The sequence below is a fragment of the Acyrthosiphon pisum genome, chromosome A1 (genome assembly GCF_005508785.2).
Source record: "Acyrthosiphon pisum isolate AL4f chromosome A1, pea_aphid_22Mar2018_4r6ur, whole genome shotgun sequence".
NCBI classification, from domain to species: Eukaryota; Metazoa; Arthropoda; class Insecta; order Hemiptera; family Aphididae; genus Acyrthosiphon; species Acyrthosiphon pisum.
In genome coordinates, this window is record NC_042494.1 from 11,624,929 (window position 1) to 11,648,957 (window position 24,029).

Below are 24,029 nucleotides of genomic sequence, written 5' to 3' on the forward strand. Positions count from 1 at the left end.
TCTGATAAGTAGTTCCAGAGTGACCCTGTACAAAGGTTTTCAATAAGACTGTTGTGCGACATAATTACGTGATCGTCGGCCTATATTCTGTCGTCTTGGTCGTGGCTTTTTTTACACCTAAATCCATACAATTTAAATTGAATAAAAATCAATCTCATTTAATCTCAAACCAATTAATATTTATCTGGAAAATAGAATTGTTGTTGTCATATTATATATGTCGTATGTGCAGCTGTACGATATATTTACTGCGCAATGCGACAATGAAATCGAATGTGGCACGTAAAACTGTAGAAAAACAAATAAATTAATTTCCACGGTTTCCATGGTTTGCACTTGAATATATAAAAAAATTAATATTGCCATGTCGCCAGGTGTGCACTTAAAAGGCCATAACTCCGGAACCACTTATCGCACAGCATACAAACTTCACAGAAACCATCTAAATATCAATATTAATATGCCCTGAATTTTTCATCGAAATCGGTCCGGTGGATCTTAGGTTATAAAATGTATTCAAAATGTACAATCATTTTTAGATATATAGATAACACTACAATAATACGATTTAATATTTATTAGCAATTATTGTAAAGCCCGTATAACATTATAGGATAATATACGGTCATACAGATCATCTTATCAATAAGTTGTATCTTCCAAATACCAATTAGATTTATTTTAGATTTATAATCCAAAATTTCCGAATTACATAATATTATAACAATATACCGATCATCTGTATTCCACACATAGTATACACATTATATATACAATATACAATCATACATTTATACTATGTAATGACTAATGACATTACTATAATAGCCATAAACTAGGCCAAACGACTGGATAAATTCGTACATCGTGTAATAGAATCACATTTACGGGTAAATTAAATTCAACCGTATTTTGAGTCATATTATAGAACAATTGAAATATATCGATTAAAATATTAAATTGATCAAGTCTATTAAAATAAAAAAATATTAATAGGAAGTTACACTGACATTTGTTGTCTCCGTCTTACATGACGTGCATAGCATACCAAATTTTATGCTCGGCTGATCACATTAAGTTTCATAAGTTTGAAACTTAGATTGAATTTACCTCTTTTAAAACTTAAAGGTTTTACTATTATATAGGCAATGTCATAGGATTTTTATTATATTTTAATTTTTAAGAGGTCTATGAATATTTTAAGATAAACTACCAATTTTAAATTTTAAAATGCTCATAACTCGTTATAAAATTAAAATATAATAAAAAGCTTATGACATTGCCTAGATAATAATTTTACATTTTAATTTTATAAGAGGTCAGTTCGCTTCAATTTTTGAACTAACGAAGCTAAACGTGATCTGCTGAGCGTAAATCTTGTTATATGTTACGCACTTGTTAGACGGAGACAACAATTAATGTCGGTGAAACGTCTTCTTAAATCTATCTTCAATGCAAAATGTGTTTTATTTTATCATATCTAACCTAACTATTATTTGTAATGAGCTTAGAGTCCGTTTAAAGCATGTATGTAACCTATTGATAAGTAATTAACATCAAAATACCTTTTCTAATAAATTATTTAAGTAATAATTTTATAAACATTTATTATTAAAAATATCCAATACTTTTTAAAATTAAATTATCAACTTGATTTCGAATGATAACGCTTATTATAAATATAGATAATGTAAATTCCAATTTATTAATTATTATGACTGTTTGAGCGTTAATCGATATTATATATTAAAATAAATATAATATACAATACCTATACATATCATATTCATAATATACCAATAATTAGAGTTTTTTGTAAGGTACAGTTTTTGGATTGAGTTTTATAGACTCATTAACTGTGGTAGATTCAAGAGGGTAGAGGGGCCTGAGCCCCCCAAGGCCCATTAGCCTAACGTATAAGTTAATAAGCTATACCAATTTTTAATAGTTATGACATAACAATTATGAGTAACAAAATTTAAAATTGAATTAAGCGTATTGAAAGAGGAGATCCAAAATGTTTCATTATTTATAACCGTGTAGTTTCTAAAGCAGATATGTTAAATATTAATTTTAAAATGCCACAAATATCTAAAGGACAAGTTATATCAACGATCAAATTTAACCACTCAACCACGGAAGAATACCATACAATTTACTATAGGTAGGTACGTCTAGACTCTAGACTCTAGATAATTTATCACGTCTATATACTATAACTACTTTTTTGGACAATAAAAATTCTATAATATTCAAAATGCATATGTATATAAGTGTTTTTATAAATATGTATTTAACATTGTATTGAAAGATGTATGTTTTTTACCCCCTTCCTAACACATTAAAAAAATCCTAGATCCACCACTGCTCATTTACGAGCATATTTTATTTTTTATCTGGGCTGGATATCTTAACGCTCTCTATATATGCAATATTAACTCTCGCCTCCCACCCCTTAAATAAACTATAAAAATAAGGTTGTTTATATCATAGTCCATAGATCATCTGATAAGTTTTCCGTCCACACCATGTCACATGCATATACGACGCCACCTTTCTCCATAATATAATGTCAAACTAGTCGGAGTCCGCAGACCACAGTGTTCGCATATAAGCACTTTGAACCACAACCGTTTATAATTACTATGTAGAACCTATTATGAGCCATGTCCTATGGCTGTTGAATCCTCCAGCAATTTTTTTATGTGCTCTAGCTGCAGTAACAAAATTATTACGAAAATAACTCAAAACTCTATATATATATTTGATATTACATAAAACCTAAACTGTAACAATGGTGAGTATAATTAATTGTTTTATTTTGACATTTTAATTATAAGTTAAAAATTATAAGAAGTATACCTACCTATATAATAATATAAATAAGAGACAACTCCTTGAACATTATTAAAGTAGTGTCATTTATATATTTGCTCGTCACTTTTAGTTTTTGCGATTAATTATTATTTATATTAATCGACATTTTACATCAAATATAGTACCTAGTGAATAGTTACTAAATATTATACGATTTGACTAAATAGGTTATTGGCTATGACTATTGGCTAATATAACATATTATGTCTGAGTATGTATACACGATGCACCTAAATATATATTAACGGAATATCGCGATAACATGTTATTCAGCTTCAATGATCTATAAATATTGAACAGACCGATTGGCCATGAAAATCGTTCAACAATAATATCCAAGATTGCATAAAATATGTTAGCGAATACACACTTGGTACGTAGGAACATACCTTAAAAATAATTAGCAATTACATTTTTATCACACAAATATGGGTATATAATAAATAGGTATATATAATATATATTTATATGCAAATCGGTATTCGCCATTCGGTGCTGATTATAACTACTGAATTTATATTTAATCTGGCCTTGTTTTCAATCTCAGTTTTTGCATAAGCATTGTTATTATCTTCTTTTTTCCAAGCCACGCCTTCTTTTTTGCGCCTTTGACCAAACTGATTTATTTAAACATTATGCATATTTTGCCCGAAAATTATTGACGGTCTACTATACTGTAATATGGACGCGCGTGATTCCATAAAGTAGGCTACGAGAACAAGGTGAATAGGGTTTAAGGGTCATTGTTATTGATAAGATTCGAACAACATAGCACAGCAGGTAGCAGTTGTAGTGTAAATGGAAAAATAAAAGAAGGTCCGAGCGAGTCTTACGAGTGCGTTAGATATGTAACCATGTGGAGTAAATGTAATGCAATTTATTATTAAAACAATCTTCCTATTTGTTTCTATTATGAACACTTGAAAGCAATGGGTCGAGTTTCTAAGAAATCGTTTAAAAGGTCCAGTAGACCCAGGGCCAAGTCTATGATTACGGATTGTGAAATCCAACCACTATTAAATACAGAATTGAGCAGAACAAGCATAGCGTAAGTCCAACATTTTCACACTATATTATAGTGCCTATAAAATATTCTATTTTTTTTTTCAGAGACAATGGATTCATATTTAAATATGATTCGGAAAACAGTGATTTAGAAAATAATAAAGCACCTACTACTCAGTCAAAGGCCAATGAATTACTATATCCGTATTACTTGAGGTATGCTCGACAATCAGATACATTGTTAAATACATGTTCATGTTCTAAGTAAATATAGTAATCATTTATTAAACTGGGTGACATGAATGTAATATTTTTTCAGATCTTTTAGTTTGGACTATGATATACTAAACAGGCCAAAGTTTTATCGAAAATTACAGCCTTACATTCCATTAGGCGATACTGTAAGTTTACATTTTTCATTTTTCAGTTAAGAACTAAGGTATATAAAACAAAATAATAATCGTCAATAGAACTAAATGATACTATGTTATTATCGTTAAGACTAATTCATCATTAATATTTTACTACAAGTATTTTATATAATAATTACTTTAACCTAACATTTTATACTTAGTAATTATTTTTGTTGCATTATAAATTTAAAAATTACATATAACAGTACCTACGTCCGTATTAGACACTTAATAAATAATGAATTGATAAGATATATATATTATAAACTAAAATGTACGATAAGAAATATACTGATCATTAATATTTTCTACATGCGTTTTATGTAAATACGTTTGTGATAAAAAATATTAAAAATAAAATAATACATTTAAAAAAATTTTAGTAGGTATAGCAAATAGATTAAAAATTAAAGAACGATAAAATATGTTATATACTATAATATATTATATAATATATTTTATATGTGTATAAAAAATTATTAAAATAGTTTATTTTAATATGTACATCAACAACAATCACACACTATAATAATTACATTTTTCGTACCTATAGAAGTATTATACAATAATTTATAATACTTCTACATTGTTAGGTACTATAATATGGTATTATGCGTAGAATTTTGTAAAATGATATAATAAGCCTTGAAAGTAATATCGTATTCCATTTTTTGTGGTTATATTTTGAACACGAATCAGTTAATTTAGAAGGGAACTAATTTTCATTTTATATTTTTTGAAAGCTTTAAGTAATTAAGTCGCATATTAATGATTTGAATGTTAACAAAGTGTTTTGTAAGGTATGAAATTGAATGTATTTAGAAATATTTAAAAAAATATCATTATAAAACCATAGCCTTATTCAAAATCTAAAAGTTACAAACTCAATAAAGTATTTCTTAATTTAAGAATTAAAAAATAAAAAAATTAACTATTAACTAAATACGATTACAACTAACTGATAATAAAATAACTCACGTATAATAATAACAAAATAAGTTGTTATAGGTTGATTTAAAATTTCGTTAATAAAATTCTTATAATGTCATACAAAAATAACAAATAATAATTGAATGGTAAATACCTATACATGAAATAACAATGATAAAAACTCGCTTTGATGTAGGTACTAGGCATGATGGATGGGTTACTGTAATGTTTTTTTAAATTTAATATTATAAATCATTGCATATAATAATTACAATTTTGAGCGGAGCCAGCGAGAATTTATCATCATATTAATATTTAATAGTTTTATATACATTATCTAGGTACCATTAGTAATTTATAACATTAGATTCTGAGCGGGCCCATAAACGTACCTATTGATTTTTTAATTATGTGTTTTTTTTAAATTAAAAAAAAATGTTTGTGTCATCATCTTTTGGGCTAGCAAAAAAATGCTTCCTCTTCAGCTTTGGGCGTAACTTTTGATAACAAATTTAACCGATTTGGTTTATTTTTTTTTTTTTGGGGGGGGGGGGGGTTGGAGAGAGGGTAGTATTAAGTAATAGATTTCCAGTAATTTTCAAAATAATCGGGAAAAACAATTTTTTTTAAGAAAAACTAGAAATGTTTACGTAAAACCAGTTTATTTGATATTGTTTTAGTATAGTGTAACTCAAAAAGTTATAAGTCAATAAGTTTAGTTTTTTCTTAAAATGTCGATGGAAAAATTTTTATCGGTCAAAAACGTTGAAAATTTGATACAAAGTTCCTCATAAGTTGTTCATATCCTAACACATTTTGAAAATATTAAAAATATATTGTCACTATATATATATTTTAATAAGTGTTCAAAATTAGAATTTTGACTAAATTCATCAAAATCGCAAAATTTTGAAAATTAATTTCTAGTTAGAAATTCATGAAAAAATTCTATTTATATCTAAGAACAAAAAAAATGACTAAAAAATTCCTCATTAAGTTTTCATTAAATTACATTATTTTTTTATGAGTGTTTGAAATGCAAATTAGCTATAATCTTCTCAAAAGATATTTATATTTTGTTGTAATTTAAAAACGAAATACCGTGTATAGCTTAACCATACTTGAAATAGGTTAGGTACTTTTGCCAAATGTTTATACTTGCATTTTCTATGAACTTAACTTTTTCAAAATAATTTTATTAATTTTTGAGCTATTTATGGACATTATAAATTAAAATTTTTTTTTTAGTTTTAACTCAAAAAATATCGATAAAAATATTATGCTGGATTAGATAGCTTTAAAATGTTATATTAGGTAAATACCTAATGTGTTAGGTTATCAGTTGTTATTATAGCATCATAAATGTATTAATGCTTAATATGCATGATTTTTTTTTTATAGGTAATTTATTAAACTTGATCAAAATTCGTAAAATTCCCGATAATTTGCAAATTATTTTGTAGTTAAGACATAAAAAAATTGATAAAATGTTCGACTTTTAGGTATAGGTACTATAACTTTTAGGTATTTATTATTAATTAGTTCAGAATTATTTTAAGTTCAACAATATTTTATTGACATATTTTTACATATTTAATGATCGCTATATGTTCGTATCAGAAAAATGGGTCCATTTAAGGGCTGAAGAGGGGGATTGAATATCCAATATAAAATAAAAAAGTTTGTAACACCATAAGTGTAAGTCAAATTACGCAAATGGTAGAGAAAATTTAAATATTTTGTGAAAATGTCATGTGTCCACAGTAATTCTTTTTTGATTTGAAAAAATTGCTTAAATATTCCAGTTTTTCTCGATCATGTTGAATAATAGACGCTGTACATTTTTACTTTTAATCCCCCTACATCCAATTACAAACTTAATTCAAATTCATTCCAGAAATGACGAATCACCCTCTAAGTTTAAGATTTTAGTAAATATTTTCACAAAATTATAATATACATTTTTACAATATCACATTGTATGACTTATTAAATTAACAACAATATGTTTAAATATTTTTTAGATTACCAATGAGCCATACACCCAAAATAGTATAATTACCATGTAAGTATTTTAGTTTTAAATATTAAATTGTATTATCATTCATTAAGTATTAAGTATTAGGTAATTAGGTACTTATTTAACTAGTATAATATATTGCATGTAAATCAATAAGTCATAGTTCAAATAACATCGTAAATAGTAGGTATGATACAAATTATATAAAGTAAAAAAGGTATAATAGTATTTTTAAATTAATCTTTACGGACGTTCGTCGTATTTCATAAGATATTATAATATTATAACGAGGTGAACGTTTTAAAATCGATAAAACGATTCCAAACTTACTATTACCTAACAAATATATATAGGTATATATATAAAATACTGTTGTAACTTATAAGTAGTAGCAAAGTCACGATATTTTCAAAAAGAGTCAAAAACAATAATTGTTTACTATAATAGGTATACATATCAACAATTATAATAAGCTACCAACTTTCGCATATAATTCTGCCTACATCTAACCGTAGATTGAACTCGATAACTGTTGGTTTAAATGTGTACAAAGTAACGAAAGGTTGGGGACATATAATGTATAATCAATATTTTTAAAAACTATACTTAAAATGTAACCTTTATATAAATATATTAGGTAAATATTTACGGATATCCGCAGTAACTTGCGACACGTGGCAACATGCAATGATGAGTTCGTCTATAATATTCACCGGCAGTCAACACATAATATCATTGCGAGTCTTACTAGTCTCTTATAGTACATTTGAGTCCTATAATACGCGTGACGTGTCGTGTCGTGTATAGAAATCGCGCGGGTAAAATTGGGTTAAGAATAAAATTAAGAGTATTCAGAGGTAAAATAAAACTCGTGTACGATATGATTATGCATTACGCACGCGCTCACTTTTTCTAACATATTATATATTATATTAGATTACATACTAATTATTATTATAGTATTAGATACACACGTCTACCGACTACTCTACATCAGCTAATATATATGCGCGTGTGCATTACCTTACTATTCGGTGCAGTCTGACGTCTGCTGTTGCAGTGTCATCCCCGCTGAGGTTGTGGATAAACGAACGACCGTGCCGTATATATTTTAGAGATAGAGGGCCATCAAGCTAGAGATATCGCTTAAAATGTATACACTGATCGAGATAGTCTATATAATATTTTTTACTGCGGCCGAAGAGTGACGGAAGTCATAAACGAGCATGTCTTGTGTATATATATATATATAATATAATAGTGACCGCCGACCGGCCGGCCGGCCGGCTCTCGATGAATGGGGGTAAAGCCGCGGTGCGACGTCGGCAGCGGAATGCGCGCGGTTCCCCGAGACTAACGTAGACAGCGGCGGCGGCGAAAAGGGGTTTATTGATCTGCCAAACTAACCCCGGAGAGTCTGGGGTCGTTGCACCTCACGCACGCCGGGTCTACCGACGTAGGGTTCAACAACCCGTAAAATACCATTGGGTGCAGGGTTTCCTTTTATATATATTATTATGTTATAATTGCTTAATGAGTACCTAATATATGGCACTCAAAATAAAAATACACAAATATTTTCATCCAAGTTCGGCCGCGAGTTGTAAAAGATGATTATTGTGAAAATCATTGTGCACACCTAAGGTCAGTGCCATATTTACAATTTACATTACGATTACGAGCAAGGGAGGGTTGAAAGGATAAAATAGATTAAAACGATTATTATTCACTCATACAGATCTATAATGCCGTATAAATGAAAGTTATTAGAATACGAATTTTATAATAACGAATTTTTCGTTTTAAAAACACTTTAATATTTTTTTTATATCATATGGATAATTACTTCAGTTAATTCAATATTCGTTAATTTACTCGGTATATATGTACGCGAGATTCGCCTACCCATCTACTTACATTATTAAAAATTTTTATTTTTACGTTGACTGTTTACTTTTTTATTAGGTATTACTACTTAATATATATATATTGGATTATAAACGTCAAACGGAAATTGCAATATGGTTAACAAACATAATATAGGACGACATAGGTACAGTAAGATCCATAATATAAAAGGTGGGTAAGTGAATGTCACTCTGCTGTACAGTAGGTTACAATAGTGGGTCACTGTATAATGGATGGTATTAAATTTGAATTCAATGATATAATATTATTGTATAAGTAAAACGATTCTGAGCGAAAACGGTCAGTCAGCCTATGATATTACTAAGTATATTTGATGATATTTAGGCGAATTAAGTAATTTAAATATAATCTATTTACGTGGAGTCTTGTTTTAAATTTTCAATCCTTAGTTATAAAAGTTGAACATTTGCCATATGCCATATATTTATACATTTTTAAGCACAAAATAATTATTAAATTTTGTCAACATTTAAACTTTAAATGCTTATAAAAAAAATTGTGGCTATGTATTTTTAATATTTTTCAACTGCTATTGTAACAATATTTCAGGAGCCTATGCATTAAATGTTCATGCTTATTTACCCAATAAATAAAATTTAATTGATATTTATAGAAAAAAAAACTAAAAAAATTAAAAACTGACAATGTCCGTAAACAGCTCAAAAAGAGTCAAATTATTTTCAAAATTGTATGGTGTATAGAATATACAAATAAATAATAAAATAATATAAACATTCAGTGAAATTTTCAAGTATCTACAGTCAATCGTTTTTTAAGAAAATAAAAAAATCGTTACATGAGAAATCGAGTGAATATCAAATGTTGTAAAAATATGAATTTCAAACGCTCATAAAAATTTAATTTGACTTTTTTGTTGACATTGTTTTTTTTTTATAAAGGTAGACAAACTTATGAGGAATCTTGTATGACATTTTCAAATCTTAGATTTAAAAAGAAAAATTTTTATTAATTACTAACTCAAAATAATTTGCAAATTTTCGTAATTTGTACGTATTTTGTCAATATTTGAACTTATAACATTTAAATGCTTATAAAAAAATTTGTGAGTATGGATTTTTAATTTTTTTTTTCATGCCTTTGAAACACCATACTATGAGCCTTCTTGCCTTATATTACATTTTCAAGCTTTTTTAACCAACAAATAAAATTTTATTGATATTTATAGAAAAAAAAACTAAAAAAAATAGAAACTGAAAATCTCCGTAAACAGCTTAAAATAAGTCAAAATATTTGGAAAATGTTATGGTGTAAATTATAATACAAACATTCAGTCAAAATTTCATGTGCCTAAGGTCAGTTGTTTAAGAGTTGCTCCAAAAACCAAAATTGATTTTTTCGAAAACAGGTTTTGCGTAAAAATTCCCGTTTTCCCTTAATTTTTCTTTTGTTTTTCACTGCGCTTTTGAAAACTACTGGGAAATTTTTACTTTTGACCACCAAAAGTACCAACTACATTCACTTCCCTATCAGAAAAGATACTGTTGAAGAAAATCCAAACATTTTTACTGTTCCAAAAGGAGACGATAGACACAAAAATATAAAAAAAAACACATCATTGTAAAATCAATAATTATATTCATCGCTACTCTCAGAATCTAAAATACGAAAATATAAGTTGTTTATGGAGTATATAGGTTCTGAACATACGGGTGGTTATTGCCGTACGAAATGGTGTGACTTGGGATACAAAAACGAATTGATTTCGGGAAATAAAAAGGCATTATAAAAGAGATTCTTCCGAGAAGATCTGAAGGATTCAAAAACCATTTAAAAGGGAATTAATTAACTGTTGATCAGGTCCAATGCATTGTCAGGAAATAGCTTGAATACCTATGTGACTTCTCGAATATTTGACCTATGCATAGATTAATTTTGCCACCAGAAATAATGTCGTCACACCACGCCGTGACAAATCTCAAAAAATTACCGCCACATTAAATTACGAATGCCGAATCGTTCTGTTTATCATCCTTATTTATTTGACCGATATAGATTGACCACTGACCTGCAAACTAATGGTAGTATAAATAATGTAATATTTTGATTTTAGTTTCGCAATATGGAACACAATAATGGGAACATCCCTATTGGCCATGCCTTGGAGCGTGGAACGTGCAGGACTAGTGATGGGGTTAATACTAATGTTCGTCATAGCTGCACTGTGCTTATACACGTCAAATCGCATTCTTAAGGTGCAAGTACTTCACGGTAAATATATTTCAAAACCCATGATTAATTAATGGCCCACCGCCCACGAATAAAATTAACAATAAGTCAAAAAGGCTGATAAATATTACCAATGTAAAAATCGATTGAGCGATAAAATAAGAAAAAATTACATTTTCTTATATTGCGATATTCATTTATTTTTTTTAAGGAAATGACACCGGAGAGGTAGCACAATTGAGCAAAAAATTGCTGGGCCCTTGGGCCGAAGTCATAGCGAAACTATTCTCGTTCATCATTTTACTAGGTGCCAACATAGTGTACTGGATATTGATGTCGAATTTTTTATATTATTCTGTCGGATATATTCACGGTAAGGCAAAATTGTAATTTTTCCAGACAAAATTATAATATTATTGTGACCGACTGATAAACCTATATTCATAAAATAAACTTTTGGCGTGGCTGCAGATTTGCTCTTTGCGGACGAAAACACCGGGGCGTTTGAGTTCAACACTACTAACCGTAAGTCGGGGTACCTATTACAATTTAAATCCATTATGCTTCCAATTAAATTGTACTTGACTAATTTTGACAAAATATCGACTAAGTTGTATGTGAACTTTTTAAGTTTTGACGTAGGTACCTAGTCTAGTAGTGCCTAAGTTTAGTGGCAACATTTCAATGAAAAAACTGGAGGCTATGAACCTCCTTATTTTTCAGTTAGTCCACAAATAGCATAAATTATGAGGGTGCTAAATTATAAAGCAGTGGGTTAATCACTCCCCCCCCCCAAAAAAAAAAATTGCGTATCACACCATGTAAATTATTGCAATTATTTCGTTTCAGTTATATGCCCAAACAGTGCGGACTTCGTAAATGCTACGTCCGACACGACCAGGCAGTTGACATTGTACGAACGAATTTGGGATCTCAATACGACGGTACCAATATTTCTCGTCGTGATCGTTGCTCCGCTATTGAACTTTAGATCAGCTACGTTTTTCACGAAGTTTAATTCTTTGGGTAAATTATTGGGTATTTGAATATACACACGTGGTGTAACTTTATAGCAGTAGCATTTGTCCCACAAGTCGATGATTTATATTTATATATATTTTTTTCTTATGACTCGTTTTCTTTTCATTTCGATGGGCACATAATTATAAATTACTGAATAATATTGTAGATGGACACGGTTATTCATTTAGTTTTTGTAAGTATTTTCACTCAAAAATATTTTTAATTTATTCAGTTTATTGGAGCAAATTTTCTGGTAGGTAATTAAAAGAATGTTATTATTATTTAACATAATATTATACAGTTAATAATTTTCAAATCTTAAATACAATTTCAATTTTCAATAGATCAATTTAGTAAATACCTGGTATGAATTATGGTAACAAATAGTTTAAAAACTTAAAAAAAAATATTGTTATAAATATAATATTTATTGACAGGGACAAATACGATAGAAACTTTTTATCACTGTAAAGAGGATGATTCACCATGCTGCTTACTCTATTTTTCTTCAATAATGCAGCTATTCAAAATCTGATTTTTGATACTTTTACATATACTTCTTAGAGACTACATTTTTTTTACTACTTAAAGAGTGTCCCGTGAAGACTCAAACTTCTTTTTTTCAAATGACAACCTACTTTTCTACTGTAAATTATTTAGCGGACATTTGTTTGAAAATGTTGTATCAAAATCAAAATTCGAACAAGTGGTTACGAAGTATTTATTTTTGTATTTTAAAGACAATAGGCTCATGATAATTGGTTTGGAATATGTGGAAGGCTATAGTAGTATAGCTATTTGAAAATTGTAGAACCTAATTGATATTAATCTGTTAATATTTATAATTTGTATAAAAATGGTCCAAGTATAGTAAATACTAGATCCAATGTTACATTTATTTTATGTTTTTTACCTACATAAAAATTTTCAAACTCACTAAATAATTTACTAAATAAAAAAGGGGGGAGGTTTATTTGAAAAACAGAAGTTTCTATCACAACTGGATATGGCTAGCTAAATACAAACAATTTCAAGAATTTGATAATATGGACTTTAAGTGTATTTAAAAGTTTTAAAAATTAGAATTTGAATAAATTCATTATTAAAGAAAAAAATAGAAGTGAGCATACTTGGTGAATCATTCTGTACATCCACAGAAAACTTAAATACATGAAAATTGATTTTCTAGGAACTCTGGCTGTGCTGTATCTATTCATATTTGTCATAATAAAATCTTATAGTTGGGGAATAAATATGTCTGCTCCAACGCTAGAAGGATTAACAGATTATTCTGAATTCTATAAAAACACATTTCCTGCAACATCTGGAATGCTTACGTTATCGATGTTCATACATAATATTATCATTACAATAATGAGAAACAATGAAAATCAAAAACACAACGCAAGTAACTATATTATTATTTTAAAATCAAATACTAATTATGAAATTTTGTTCAATACATTTAGGGTCGTGATCTATCAATAGCATTCACTCTTGTCCTCCTAACGTATTTATTGATTGGAATTACTTTCTATGTGTGTTTTCCATTAGCTAAATCTTGCATCGAGGATGTAAGTATATTATAACAACTATTAATATTCTATAAACTGTTTTCTAATGAACACTCTGGGGCCAAAGTACAGAGTTCACCAAAAGTCAATAATATGACTTATGAACTATAACTCTACTGTAGATAATAAAATGCAATGTACATAATATAGTATATACTACATAAACTAGAATAAGAAATAAGAATACACATTTTAAAATCCAAATTCTAACAAATCATTTCATTACCTAATTTATAAAGAAATTATATAATAACTTAACCTAATATATATGTCAATATAAAATAAAAAATGCATATTACCAACCCATTCACTTCTGTAAAATACAATTATTATAAGTTTTTTTTAAAATTCAGAACAGTTGAAATGTTGGCATTTTTATTTTTATTAGTTAAATAACATTTTTGTACATGAACAGATTTAATTCTTTATACCAAACACTTCATTAATCATTGCTATATGTTATTAAGTGGACTTCATACCCACACGTGTTGTCATTTATCTCCAGCTTCACAAAGCAAATTACAACATAGAGCCTAGCAAATCCGAGTCAAAAGAACCAATTTTGTCTCGTTACCATTAATATTAGAGTGAATCTCTATTTGTATGTTGTTTTTTTACAATATTTTAATTTTTAACAGTGTTTTGAGTATTTTTAAAAAGCAATATTTTACATACTGATAACTTGCATAACAATTAAAATATCATAAAAAATGTACGTAGGTACGTCTTACACATGCAGAAAATATTATTATACCACTTATATAGTTATACCTAGCTTTAAGTCTTATGGTAGCTTAATTTGCTTTAATATTAAAGCCTAACAACACAAAACTAGTTCTGCTGAATTCAATTTTGATATGTTGTACCAAATGTACTGTTGTATGTTTGTAAGACAGAGACAACACATTTGACTTCCACTTAATGTTAACTTTTATAACCACTAACAATTAGCAAAGAAAAACATAACACAAAAAATGTTGAATATTATGTCATTAGAATAAAACATAAATCATTAAATCAAGCCTCAATTTTAAAAATAATTATTTTCACTTTTACACATTTTTAAATTGTGACCTGGTGTGGCGCAATCACAAACGTGTCCTGAGGTGCCATCAGTTCCTGGGCTTAAAGAACAACAAAAAAATAAAAATAAATGTTTAATTCATATGGCTGCATAAAATATTAAAGCCTAGTACAGTCATAAAAACTATTTTCTCTGAGCGACTAATAGTTTTCATTTTTATTTTTTACCATCAATATTTGTATAATTAAGTCATAGTCACAGTAGAGTTAATACATTATGGTACTTGAAAGTTGAGCCACACATTATTATTAATTATTATGCTTTAAATATTTTATTGTATGTACATAATAACAATAATAAGTTTGTTGCTAATAGCTTTTGTTTTTTTCAGAACTTTTTAAACAACTTTCCTAGAACAGATGTCTTTAGCATTATTGCTAGAGTTTTTCTATTCTTTCAATTATTGACTGTCTACCCTCTGATATCATATATGCTACGAGTACAAGTGTTTGCAGCTCTTGAGCTATCAATATACCCAAGTGTTTTACACGTTATTGCACTTAATTGTTTTGTCATTTTCATATGCATATTATTTGCAATCTTCATGCCACATATAGGAACAGTAATACGGTAAGAAAATCCTTAATTTTTTTTGTTTGTGTAACTGTGTTTCATTAATTAAACTGTGCATAAACATATATTACTGTATTTTCCTTAGATTTAGTGGAGCAATTTGTGGATTTGTCTACATATATACATTACCAACCATGTTACATTTGGCATCTCAGAGAAGACGCAATCTTTTAACATTTGGATCAGTCATTTTTCACGTTTCAATATCATTAGTTGGATTAGCTAATCTAATTGCTCAATTTTTTGTTTGAATAATAACTTTAAATTTTGTTTAAAAAAATTTAAAGCAAAAACTGTAAATTATTATTGACATTAATATACCCAATTTATTTTCATATTCATTAATTAGTTGTCTTTAACTTTTCATCAAAAGGCATTTTTTTTTTTTACTGTGATCTCTTAACGATAAGAGTGTGATATCCATTGACATTTTATTATGTAATTTTTTAACTTAAATTATTTATTTAAACTATTATTTATTATACACTATCTTGTTATATAATAGAAAATAAAAATACATTTACTTGATCCTATTTGTATTTTATTTCCAATGTTCAGATAATCTTATTCAAATTATGTATTTAAATTGTATATATTATTAATTGTTCGGATAATTACCTAATAGGAACCAACTGTTGTACTACAGTATTACCTACTATACTCTGCACCACGAGAGAAGGAACCAGTGTCCCGACCGAAACACGTTCCATTCCGCGCATCGCCACTTATTTGACATACTCTAAATCGCACTAAGTGGGGGAATGCCTCCAGGTTCCTTCTCTCATGGCATGGAGTATACACACATAATACAACCGAGTATGAACTATTAGTGAAATATATTATATTGACTGAATAAATATAAACTAATAATTAATTATAAATATAATAACTAATAAGTATAGAATATTAACATTTTTTTAAATACAATCAGAGTACCTGAGTTATTCAACCCTCAAATTTTATCTCCACTATTGTAAATTGTAATATTAAACTATTAGTCCACTTCAATTTTTTGAAATATAACTGTTATCGATTCACAATTTCATTTATTTCCTCATTTTTAAATCGTAATTTAAAATTCAATAACTATTTTTGTTCTAAATATTTGTTCACAAATTATTCATTTTATTTGTTATTTATCTATACATAGACAATTTCATGTCAGTTTGTCAGCTACATAATATACATATTTATACTAAAATAAATTACATAAATAATATGGTTACCTATAAAAACATGTTCTGATGGATTATGGTTTGGTCTTAGATATTCTGTAAGCCCAAACTCTGTCAATTCCTGTGCCAATGACTAAATAAGGTTCCAAATTTGGGAGCGGAAAGCGACAAGCAACTATTACTGTTCCTTCAGACAATTCCTCGGAGAACTTTTTTTCAAGATCCAACATCTAAAAAAAGAATAGGTATTTTTAAATAGGCCTATAGGTATAATAGTTGAAATAAGGCCTTAACTCTTAAGTATGTGGTTATGGACATTGATTATACACACTACTACATACTAATATACTATACACAGTATTACAGTTTTACATTATCAATATCTAAAATTATGATATATGGACAATCTAAAAATTTATATTAAAGCACATTTAAAATAAAGTGTTTAAAAATACAATTTATAATCTAATACTGGATTGCATAAAAATATGTTACAAATATATTTTTGTATGGATATATTAATTCATAGAAAATCAATTAATTATTACAAACCATTTCTTCAACACCAAATATTACAACATTTGTGAAAGGTCCTAAGTGATATTTCCACAAATCTGTTCGAATAAATTTTGGAGAAGGTTTAATTTTAGATTTCATGGCTACCAAACGTGAATACATCACTAACCAAAAATTCAACTCTACACCAACTGATTCAAATCCTGCTTTTGCTGTATTCATAACCTATATAAAATATTATTTTAAAAATTAAAACATTTACAAATGATATTATAGTCATTAATCATGGTGTCACACAAAAGAATACAAAACTGTAAATGTATAAAATATATTTATTTACATACTATTCTCCCATCGCCACTGCCTAAGTCCACTAATTTCCCTTTTCGTCCTTTGATTACATTCAGAACGTTTTGGATTTGTAAGTTGGTAGCTGGGACATATGGTAAACATACTTTCCTCAAAGCTGGAGATATGAATGGATAACAAATTACGCTCAACGCAATGGAAATACCACCTACAATAACCAATAACAATAGTCTAAATAATAAAATTTTAGTATAATGAATACTTGTATGTATCGTTTCAAAATATAAGCCTAACAGATTTAAATTGTTTGGTACACTATAAGATCGACAAAAAACTTCATGGAATGTTGTGGGTACTAAAGAGAAATATATCCATGCATACCAGTTAATCCCACTAAAAACAATCCTCTAAGGCTTCTATTACTATTAACTGACTGCACATTTTCAAATGATTGATTTATGTCAATAGGAAAATCACTGGACATACTGAAAAAAAAACATTTCATGTAAGTAGGTACTTATTTTGTAGATAACTAAATGCTAAAGAATTTAAATTACTATCTACTCGATACTCAACTATTCATACCTAATTAGTTATTACCATAATTTGGTATTTACCACAATGTTTAACACAAATACACTGCAGTATATCACAAACATTTAAGTAGGTAGATATTTTTATAACATTTATATTATTAGGTATTCTTCAGATATATATATTTTATATTATACAAACAAAAATACCTATTGAATACCAGCTATCTACTACCTATGTGGACATGGATTATATGACCTGTTAAATGATTTACATATTTCACTTGTCCCAATACGTTTTTTTCCTAATACCGATACAATCAATATTACTTACTTAAGTGCTTTGGGATATTGTAACGATTCGATAAAGATTTTTAATTATTTAATACATAACTAGTAAACGTGTCAAGTACACAGTATATTTACAATTTACTGACTTATTCTCGACTCTCGAGTCTTGAAATCTACAATTAGAATTAATAAGACAAAACTTATGTTAACAACTACTATAATAGATATTAAGTACTCATAATTATTTTTTAATTTTAAAATCAAAATTTTCAATAAAAAACAATAATGCCAGTGTAGTTGTTTCTTGTTTTATGATAACCGTTTGAAAACTGTAATCACAAATCACGTGTTCGCGTAAAAGTCGTGCGCATTTTTTTCTTATCAAAATTCGTAAATCGCTCATGGTTGTAAACAAGTTGGGCGGAGTTCGGATCGTATAAAAAAAATAAAATAGATAGTTTGTAAAGTATTATTAATTATTAATTAATAACTATTAAATAATAATAATATCATAAAGATATGTAATATGAATTATATGAAGGACAAAGACGGAATACGTCAATTGTCGTCTTATAAAACATCAGGCTGAAGCTTAAATTATAGCTTGTTTTTATTTTTATTCATCGCCCAACAATTGTGCTTTAAACGTAAGTAGACGCATTACATTAATATGAAACACCTACAATAATATTATGATATAGGCGTAGACACATACCATAGGTATCACTCAATGCATAACTTATGCATTATATTAAAGTAATGGATGTATAAATTATTTTGATTATTTTATTATTGTAACAAGATACACGACTCAAGGTGTCACCATCGAGACGTTCTTTATATATTTTAACTGTCCACTACGATTGAAAATGTTTGAAAATATTGATACTTGTTTGGAGAAATATATTCCACAGGAAGAATTAAATCATGTGCAGAGGATCTTGTATGGAAAAAAATTAGAGTGAGTTTATTTTATTAACTGTGAAATAATTGTGATTTGATGATTAAACCTCTAATCTACAGGCTACAGGGTGTTAATTATTTTTGAAATGGCTAATATGCAAAGAAAAAGAGAACAGATAAATTGATTTTTAAAAAAATTCCCTTTAAATTAATTTCATAACTTGATATTTTACTCTGATTTTGAAAAGTGAAAACTTTTAAAAAACTTCTAGTATTTGAAATAGTTTATTTTGAACATTAATTCGTACTAAATACAGAAGTAAATGGACAATTTCTTTAAAAAAATATAATATAATAGTTCAGTTAAAAATTAGGTAAATGTTGAAAATTTTTTTTGGATGATTCATAATTAGGTACCTAATATTATTTTTAATAATTGCTAAAGAAATATGTTTCTATTCAGAGATATTTTTAGAAAATGGATAATTTATATTTACAGAGAGGTTTATTCATCTTATTTTTAATGATATATCGTAGAAAATATTTTGTACAATATAGTATATACAAAAACCAAATTGTATTATATGTAGTTAAATATTAATATAATTTATATGTGATACAGTTTTAATGTAAAATAACAATAATTAAAGTAAACAAAGATTTTAACTTTAAAGTTTAAATTGTACACTTTTCAGAGAACTTCAACTGCCAGAGTCATGTATAAATAATGTAGATGATGTGGAAGTTAAAGGTTTCAAATTTGATAGTTTGACTGAAGAGTTACGAGAAAAACGGTATTATAAATGTTTTATTTTTATTTAATATATCTTAATTAGGTTATTAAAAATGTGGTTTATTAATTATTATTAAATATAAAATGTGGCAATAAGGTAACTCTTTGCTGTACAGTAGGTGTTGGGCGTACTTCACTGCTATGTAAGATTTTAATAAATGTGTTAAATTTGAATTCAATAATAAATCATTGTATAAGAAAAAACCATTCTGAGCAGAGATCTTTGGTCAGCCTAAATTACTAAATATATTTATATTGCTATTATAGCAATGAATTTTAACACGTTGACCACCACTGGCCGCCGGCGGTCACACAATATGCATCATCAGTATACTAAGTATATTTTAAAAATACATTTATTACATCAAAAAATTTGTAATGATTCCCGCTACACCACGGCACTTTTTTGGGTGCATTATTGTAGCACCATGGAAAATTTAATAACATAAAACCATATTCATTTATGGATGCCGGCGGTCATGTGGCGTGGTAGTAATGATCAACTGTGGCCGCCGGCGGTCACAAAAACATACAATATGAAATTCACAAATGACCGCCGGTAGCCTCATGGCCGTCAACGTGTTAATATTAGTAATACAGTATAAATAGGCAATAACTTAAAATTAATATAAATATTCTGAAAATTTCATTGTGTATAGTAAATTGTAATAATATATGTAAAAGTTTCAAATTTCCACAAATATTCTTGATTTGAATTAAATGTATTGTTTTTGTTTAAATATCAAATAAAAAAATGAATTGAGCAAATATATTTTTTAGATTTAATTTCTCAAATAATAAAGTAATAACATTGTATTCAATTTCCTAGTTTTTTGACAGAAGATACATTTTGTTACTGACATTTATAGAAAAAAATATACATTTAAGTTTATCAATATCATCGCCGTCGTGCAAAAAGTGACCAAGTGAAATAATATGGCCAAATAGTTACCATAGTCCTCCTTCAAATATAGAAAAACCGACCAAGTGAAAATGTTCAATATATACCAAGTTATGGGCTGTTGTATTTTGACTAAGTGTTTAATTTCCCGACCATTATGAATATTCAATTATGGTTTCCCAACAAAGTTCAAATTTCACTTAGACACTTTTTGCACGACGGTGATGATATATCAAATTCATATAATAATTATAAAATTATAATTAAGTAAGGAAATCAATTTTGTCAAAAACGAGTTTTGTGTAAAATTCCTGTTTTTCCATAATTCCATTTGATTTTTCCCAATAATTAAGTAAAGCGCTGTTAATTTTGTACTTTGAACCCATTAAAGTACCATTTAGGTCCACTTTTCTCCCAGAAAATTAAAGAACTTTGCTGCAAAAACGATACAAAAATAAATAAAAATAAAAACCACATCATTGTAAAATCAATGCATTTATCGGTACACTTATAAGTAAATAATTTGAAAACTATGAATTTTATAAGGATTGTAAGAGTTGGAGTTATTCAAAATCAAATTGTTCTTCCAACAACGGCTCCTTTAGTTGAGCAACGTAACGCAATTTATCAAAAGATAAGCAAGATAATATCACTTGCAGCTGAAGCTAATGTGAATGTGTTATGCCTTCAAGAAGCGTGGCGTAAGATAGCCTATAAAAAGTTCATACATGTATATGTATTAATAAAATATAAATTTTTTAGCAATGCCCTTTGTGTTTTGTACACGAGAAAAATTTCCATGGTGCGAGTTTGCTGAATCAGCTGAAACAGGGCCGACAACTTTGTTTCTAAAAGACGTGAGTATTGCCTAACATAATAGCTCGTGCATTTAAAATTAAATAAGTCATATATTATTTAACAGATCTGCAAACAGTACAATATGGTTATCATATCACCAATTCTGGAACGTGATGAACAAGAAGTGATATGGAATACAGCTGTAGTCATAGATAACTTTGGCAAAGTAATTGGAAAACATAGAAAAAACCATATACCTCGAGTGGGTGATTTTAACGAGTCTACTTACTACATGGAAGGAAACACGGGACATCCCGTTTTTGAGGTATATAATTTCTAAAATTAGCATAGAAAATAAAAACAACAAAAACGCCCCAATAGTAGATTAATTTAGACAGCTTTTGGTCGAATTGCAATCAATATTTGTTATGGACGCCACCATCCACTGAATTGGTTGATGTTTGGGTTAAATGGGGCTGAAATTGTTTTCAACCCTTCAGCCACAATTGATGGTCTAAGGTAAACATGAGTACAATGCTTATTATAAAAAAAAATTCAAATTTATTATATTTTAATGTTACATATTGTAGTGAGACACTTTGGGGAATTGAGGCTAGAACAGCTGCAGTTGCCAACAGTTATTTTTCTTGTGCCATCAACAGAGTGGGTACAGAAATTTTCCCATCTGAGTTCACTAGCGGTGATGGTAAACCAGCACATAAAAATTTTGGCCATTTTTATGGATCAAGCTATATTACAGCTCCTGACGGTTCAAGAACTCCTGTAAGACATTTGTTTGAGACATTATTTGTTTGAGAATCTACAATATAAAATTAACAATGAAATTGAATTGTTTTAACAAATATAATTTTATTATTGATAAGGTTTTTAACTTTCTTAACAATCTTCAACATAAAGAAAATTTATTATATAGCTTAATGCTTAAATATAGATATAAATTTTTTTTTATATTTGTATTTGTTAATTGAAACGACCTCAAGGTCTTTGTCAATGCTTATCACAAGTGGGTAGTAGAGGGATCATGTGATCCATTTATCTATGTATATATCACTTTTTGCATGATGCTACCCTCTTCACAGGAGACATGTGTGGTCTTCACTCCTATTGGAATGGGACCTAGTTCACGCAATTGTACGACGGCACGGAAAATTGGTGATCATGTAGAACCTCACAATTGTTTTGAACTTTGCACTATGAATCGAACCGTTGACTGTGTGACCACTAATTCAGTCCCTTAATATTATTATTTCTTTATTGATGGAAGAAACTTAATAATTTACAAAACAATCTCTAAATAAGTATATAAAATATGAAAGTATGATGAATATGTTGTGACAATATAATATGTATACACCATGGAGTTTCACGACGTGAAACTGTAGAACTATAGTGAACTATATTGTCACAACTTTTTCACCACACTCTGCGTACACAAAAAAAAAAAAGTGGGTCAACTTACAGGGAATAGAGTATAGTACAAACAATATTATAATTCACTTTCCGTAAATATAACAAAATAAAGCAGTAGTTTCCAATTGGTGGTCCGCAGACCTTCAGGTGTCCATTTTAATGAAATTATTAAATTTGTAGTTGCTTGAAATTCCAGTTATTCCATAATGTATTTATGTTTTATATTGTACTTTTTAGGGCCTTTCTAGGACTCGTGATGGATTGTTAATTTCAGAAATAGACTTGAATCTTTGTAGACAAGTGAAGGATCATTGGGGTTTCCAAGTATTATTATTTTTAACTATTTTTTGTGACATAAATTAAAATTTTATTTTATTTTCAGATGACTCGAAGACTAGATTTATATGCAGATTCGTTGGCAGACATTGTTAACTCTAAGTAATTGTTTTCACACCAAAAAAGAATAGCAATATCCAATAAATTGTATATCTAAGACAATATTCTATATCACATTGTCATACATTTTTAGTTTGTCAATTGAGTTTATAACACATTGTCATTTTTGTTTTGAATATTTTAAGCATACTAAATATTATAATATATAACACTTATTTGTCAATATATATGAGCACTGTGTGATGTAATTACAATTTTAAAATATATAGTTTTGAGTTCTAATAACATCATGCACTGTGCCAACTGCCAAAAGCACAAATGTAGGTCGAACCACAGAATATTCTATGGTTCAAAACTGCTGTTGATGA

The 24,029-nt window shown here is 28.1% G+C and overlaps 3 protein-coding genes across 7 annotated transcripts; 2 read left to right on the forward strand and 1 right to left on the reverse strand.

Annotated features, from left to right (window-relative positions):
* The first annotated feature begins 2,572 nt into the window (after positions 1–2,572).
* On the forward strand, positions 2,573–16,148 carry LOC100158916 (sodium-coupled neutral amino acid transporter 9). Of its 4 annotated transcripts, none has more exons than XM_029486666.1 (13): positions 2,573–2,797; positions 3,805–3,925; positions 3,988–4,146; positions 4,202–4,283; positions 7,250–7,290; positions 11,246–11,403; positions 11,573–11,734; positions 11,833–11,886; positions 12,211–12,387; positions 13,574–13,788; positions 13,854–13,958; positions 15,374–15,612; positions 15,701–16,143. In XM_029486666.1, exons 2-13 carry the CDS (start codon positions 3,807–3,809, stop codon positions 15,864–15,866), a joined length of 1,677 nt encoding a protein of 558 aa, XP_029342526.1. In that variant the 5' UTR covers positions 2,573–2,797; positions 3,805–3,806; the 3' UTR covers positions 15,867–16,143. The 4 variants fall into 4 exon arrangements, with proteins under 4 accessions (XP_029342526.1, XP_016659127.1, XP_029342525.1 ...); XM_016803638.2 differs by having other exon boundaries at positions 2,575–2,797; positions 3,988–4,098; XM_029486665.1 differs by lacking the exon at positions 2,573–2,797 and having other exon boundaries at positions 3,479–3,925; positions 15,701–16,148.
* On the reverse strand, positions 14,307–18,732 carry LOC100169163 (CG3337-like). 2 transcript variants are annotated; one of them, XM_029486139.1, is made up of 5 exons: positions 17,997–18,099; positions 17,651–17,823; positions 17,343–17,531; positions 16,842–17,020; positions 14,307–15,082 (listed from the first exon to the last, which is right to left on the reverse strand). In XM_029486139.1, the coding sequence occupies exons 1-4, from the start codon at positions 18,097–18,099 to the stop codon at positions 16,865–16,867; spliced, it is 621 nt and encodes a 206-aa protein (XP_029341999.1). In that variant the 3' UTR covers positions 14,307–15,082; positions 16,842–16,864.
* Positions 18,733–18,846: 114 nt separating this feature from the next.
* Positions 18,847–23,909, forward strand: LOC100162330 (beta-ureidopropionase). Its single transcript, XM_001948275.5, has 10 exons — positions 18,847–19,086; positions 19,242–19,400; positions 20,038–20,136; positions 21,583–21,737; positions 21,799–21,893; positions 21,959–22,159; positions 22,229–22,353; positions 22,425–22,617; positions 23,503–23,589; positions 23,648–23,909. The coding sequence occupies exons 2-10, from the start codon at positions 19,309–19,311 to the stop codon at positions 23,705–23,707; spliced, it is 1,107 nt and encodes a 368-aa protein (XP_001948310.1). The 5' UTR covers positions 18,847–19,086; positions 19,242–19,308; the 3' UTR covers positions 23,708–23,909.
* Positions 23,910–24,029: the final 120 nt, after the last annotated feature.

Coding starts and splice junctions, on each gene's coding strand:
- LOC100162330 (XM_001948275.5), top strand. CDS start 19,309: ATGTTTGAAAATATTGATACTTGTTTGGAGAAATATATTCCACAGGAA. Junction 22,160..22,228: donor CGGGACATCCCGTTTTTGAG/GTATATAATTTC, acceptor AGATTAATTTAG/ACAGCTTTTGGTCGAATTGC. Junction 23,590..23,647: donor AGGATCATTGGGGTTTCCAA/GTATTATTATTT, acceptor TTTTATTTTCAG/ATGACTCGAAGACTAGATTT.
- LOC100158916 (XM_029486666.1), top strand. CDS start 3,807: ATGGGTCGAGTTTCTAAGAAATCGTTTAAAAGGTCCAGTAGACCCAGG. Junction 4,284..7,249: donor ACATTCCATTAGGCGATACT/GTAAGTTTACAT, acceptor AATATTTTTTAG/ATTACCAATGAGCCATACAC. Junction 11,735..11,832: donor TTCTGTCGGATATATTCACG/GTAAGGCAAAAT, acceptor GCGTGGCTGCAG/ATTTGCTCTTTGCGGACGAA.
- LOC100169163 (XM_029486139.1), bottom strand. CDS start 18,099: ATGTCCAGTGATTTTCCTATTGACATAAATCAATCATTTGAAAATGTG. Junction 17,824..17,996: donor GTTTTTAGTGGGATTAACTG/GTATGCATGGAT, acceptor TGGTTATTGTAG/GTGGTATTTCCATTGCGTTG. Junction 17,021..17,342: donor TATTTGGTGTTGAAGAAATG/GTTTGTAATAAT, acceptor TTCTTTTTTTAG/ATGTTGGATCTTGAAAAAAA.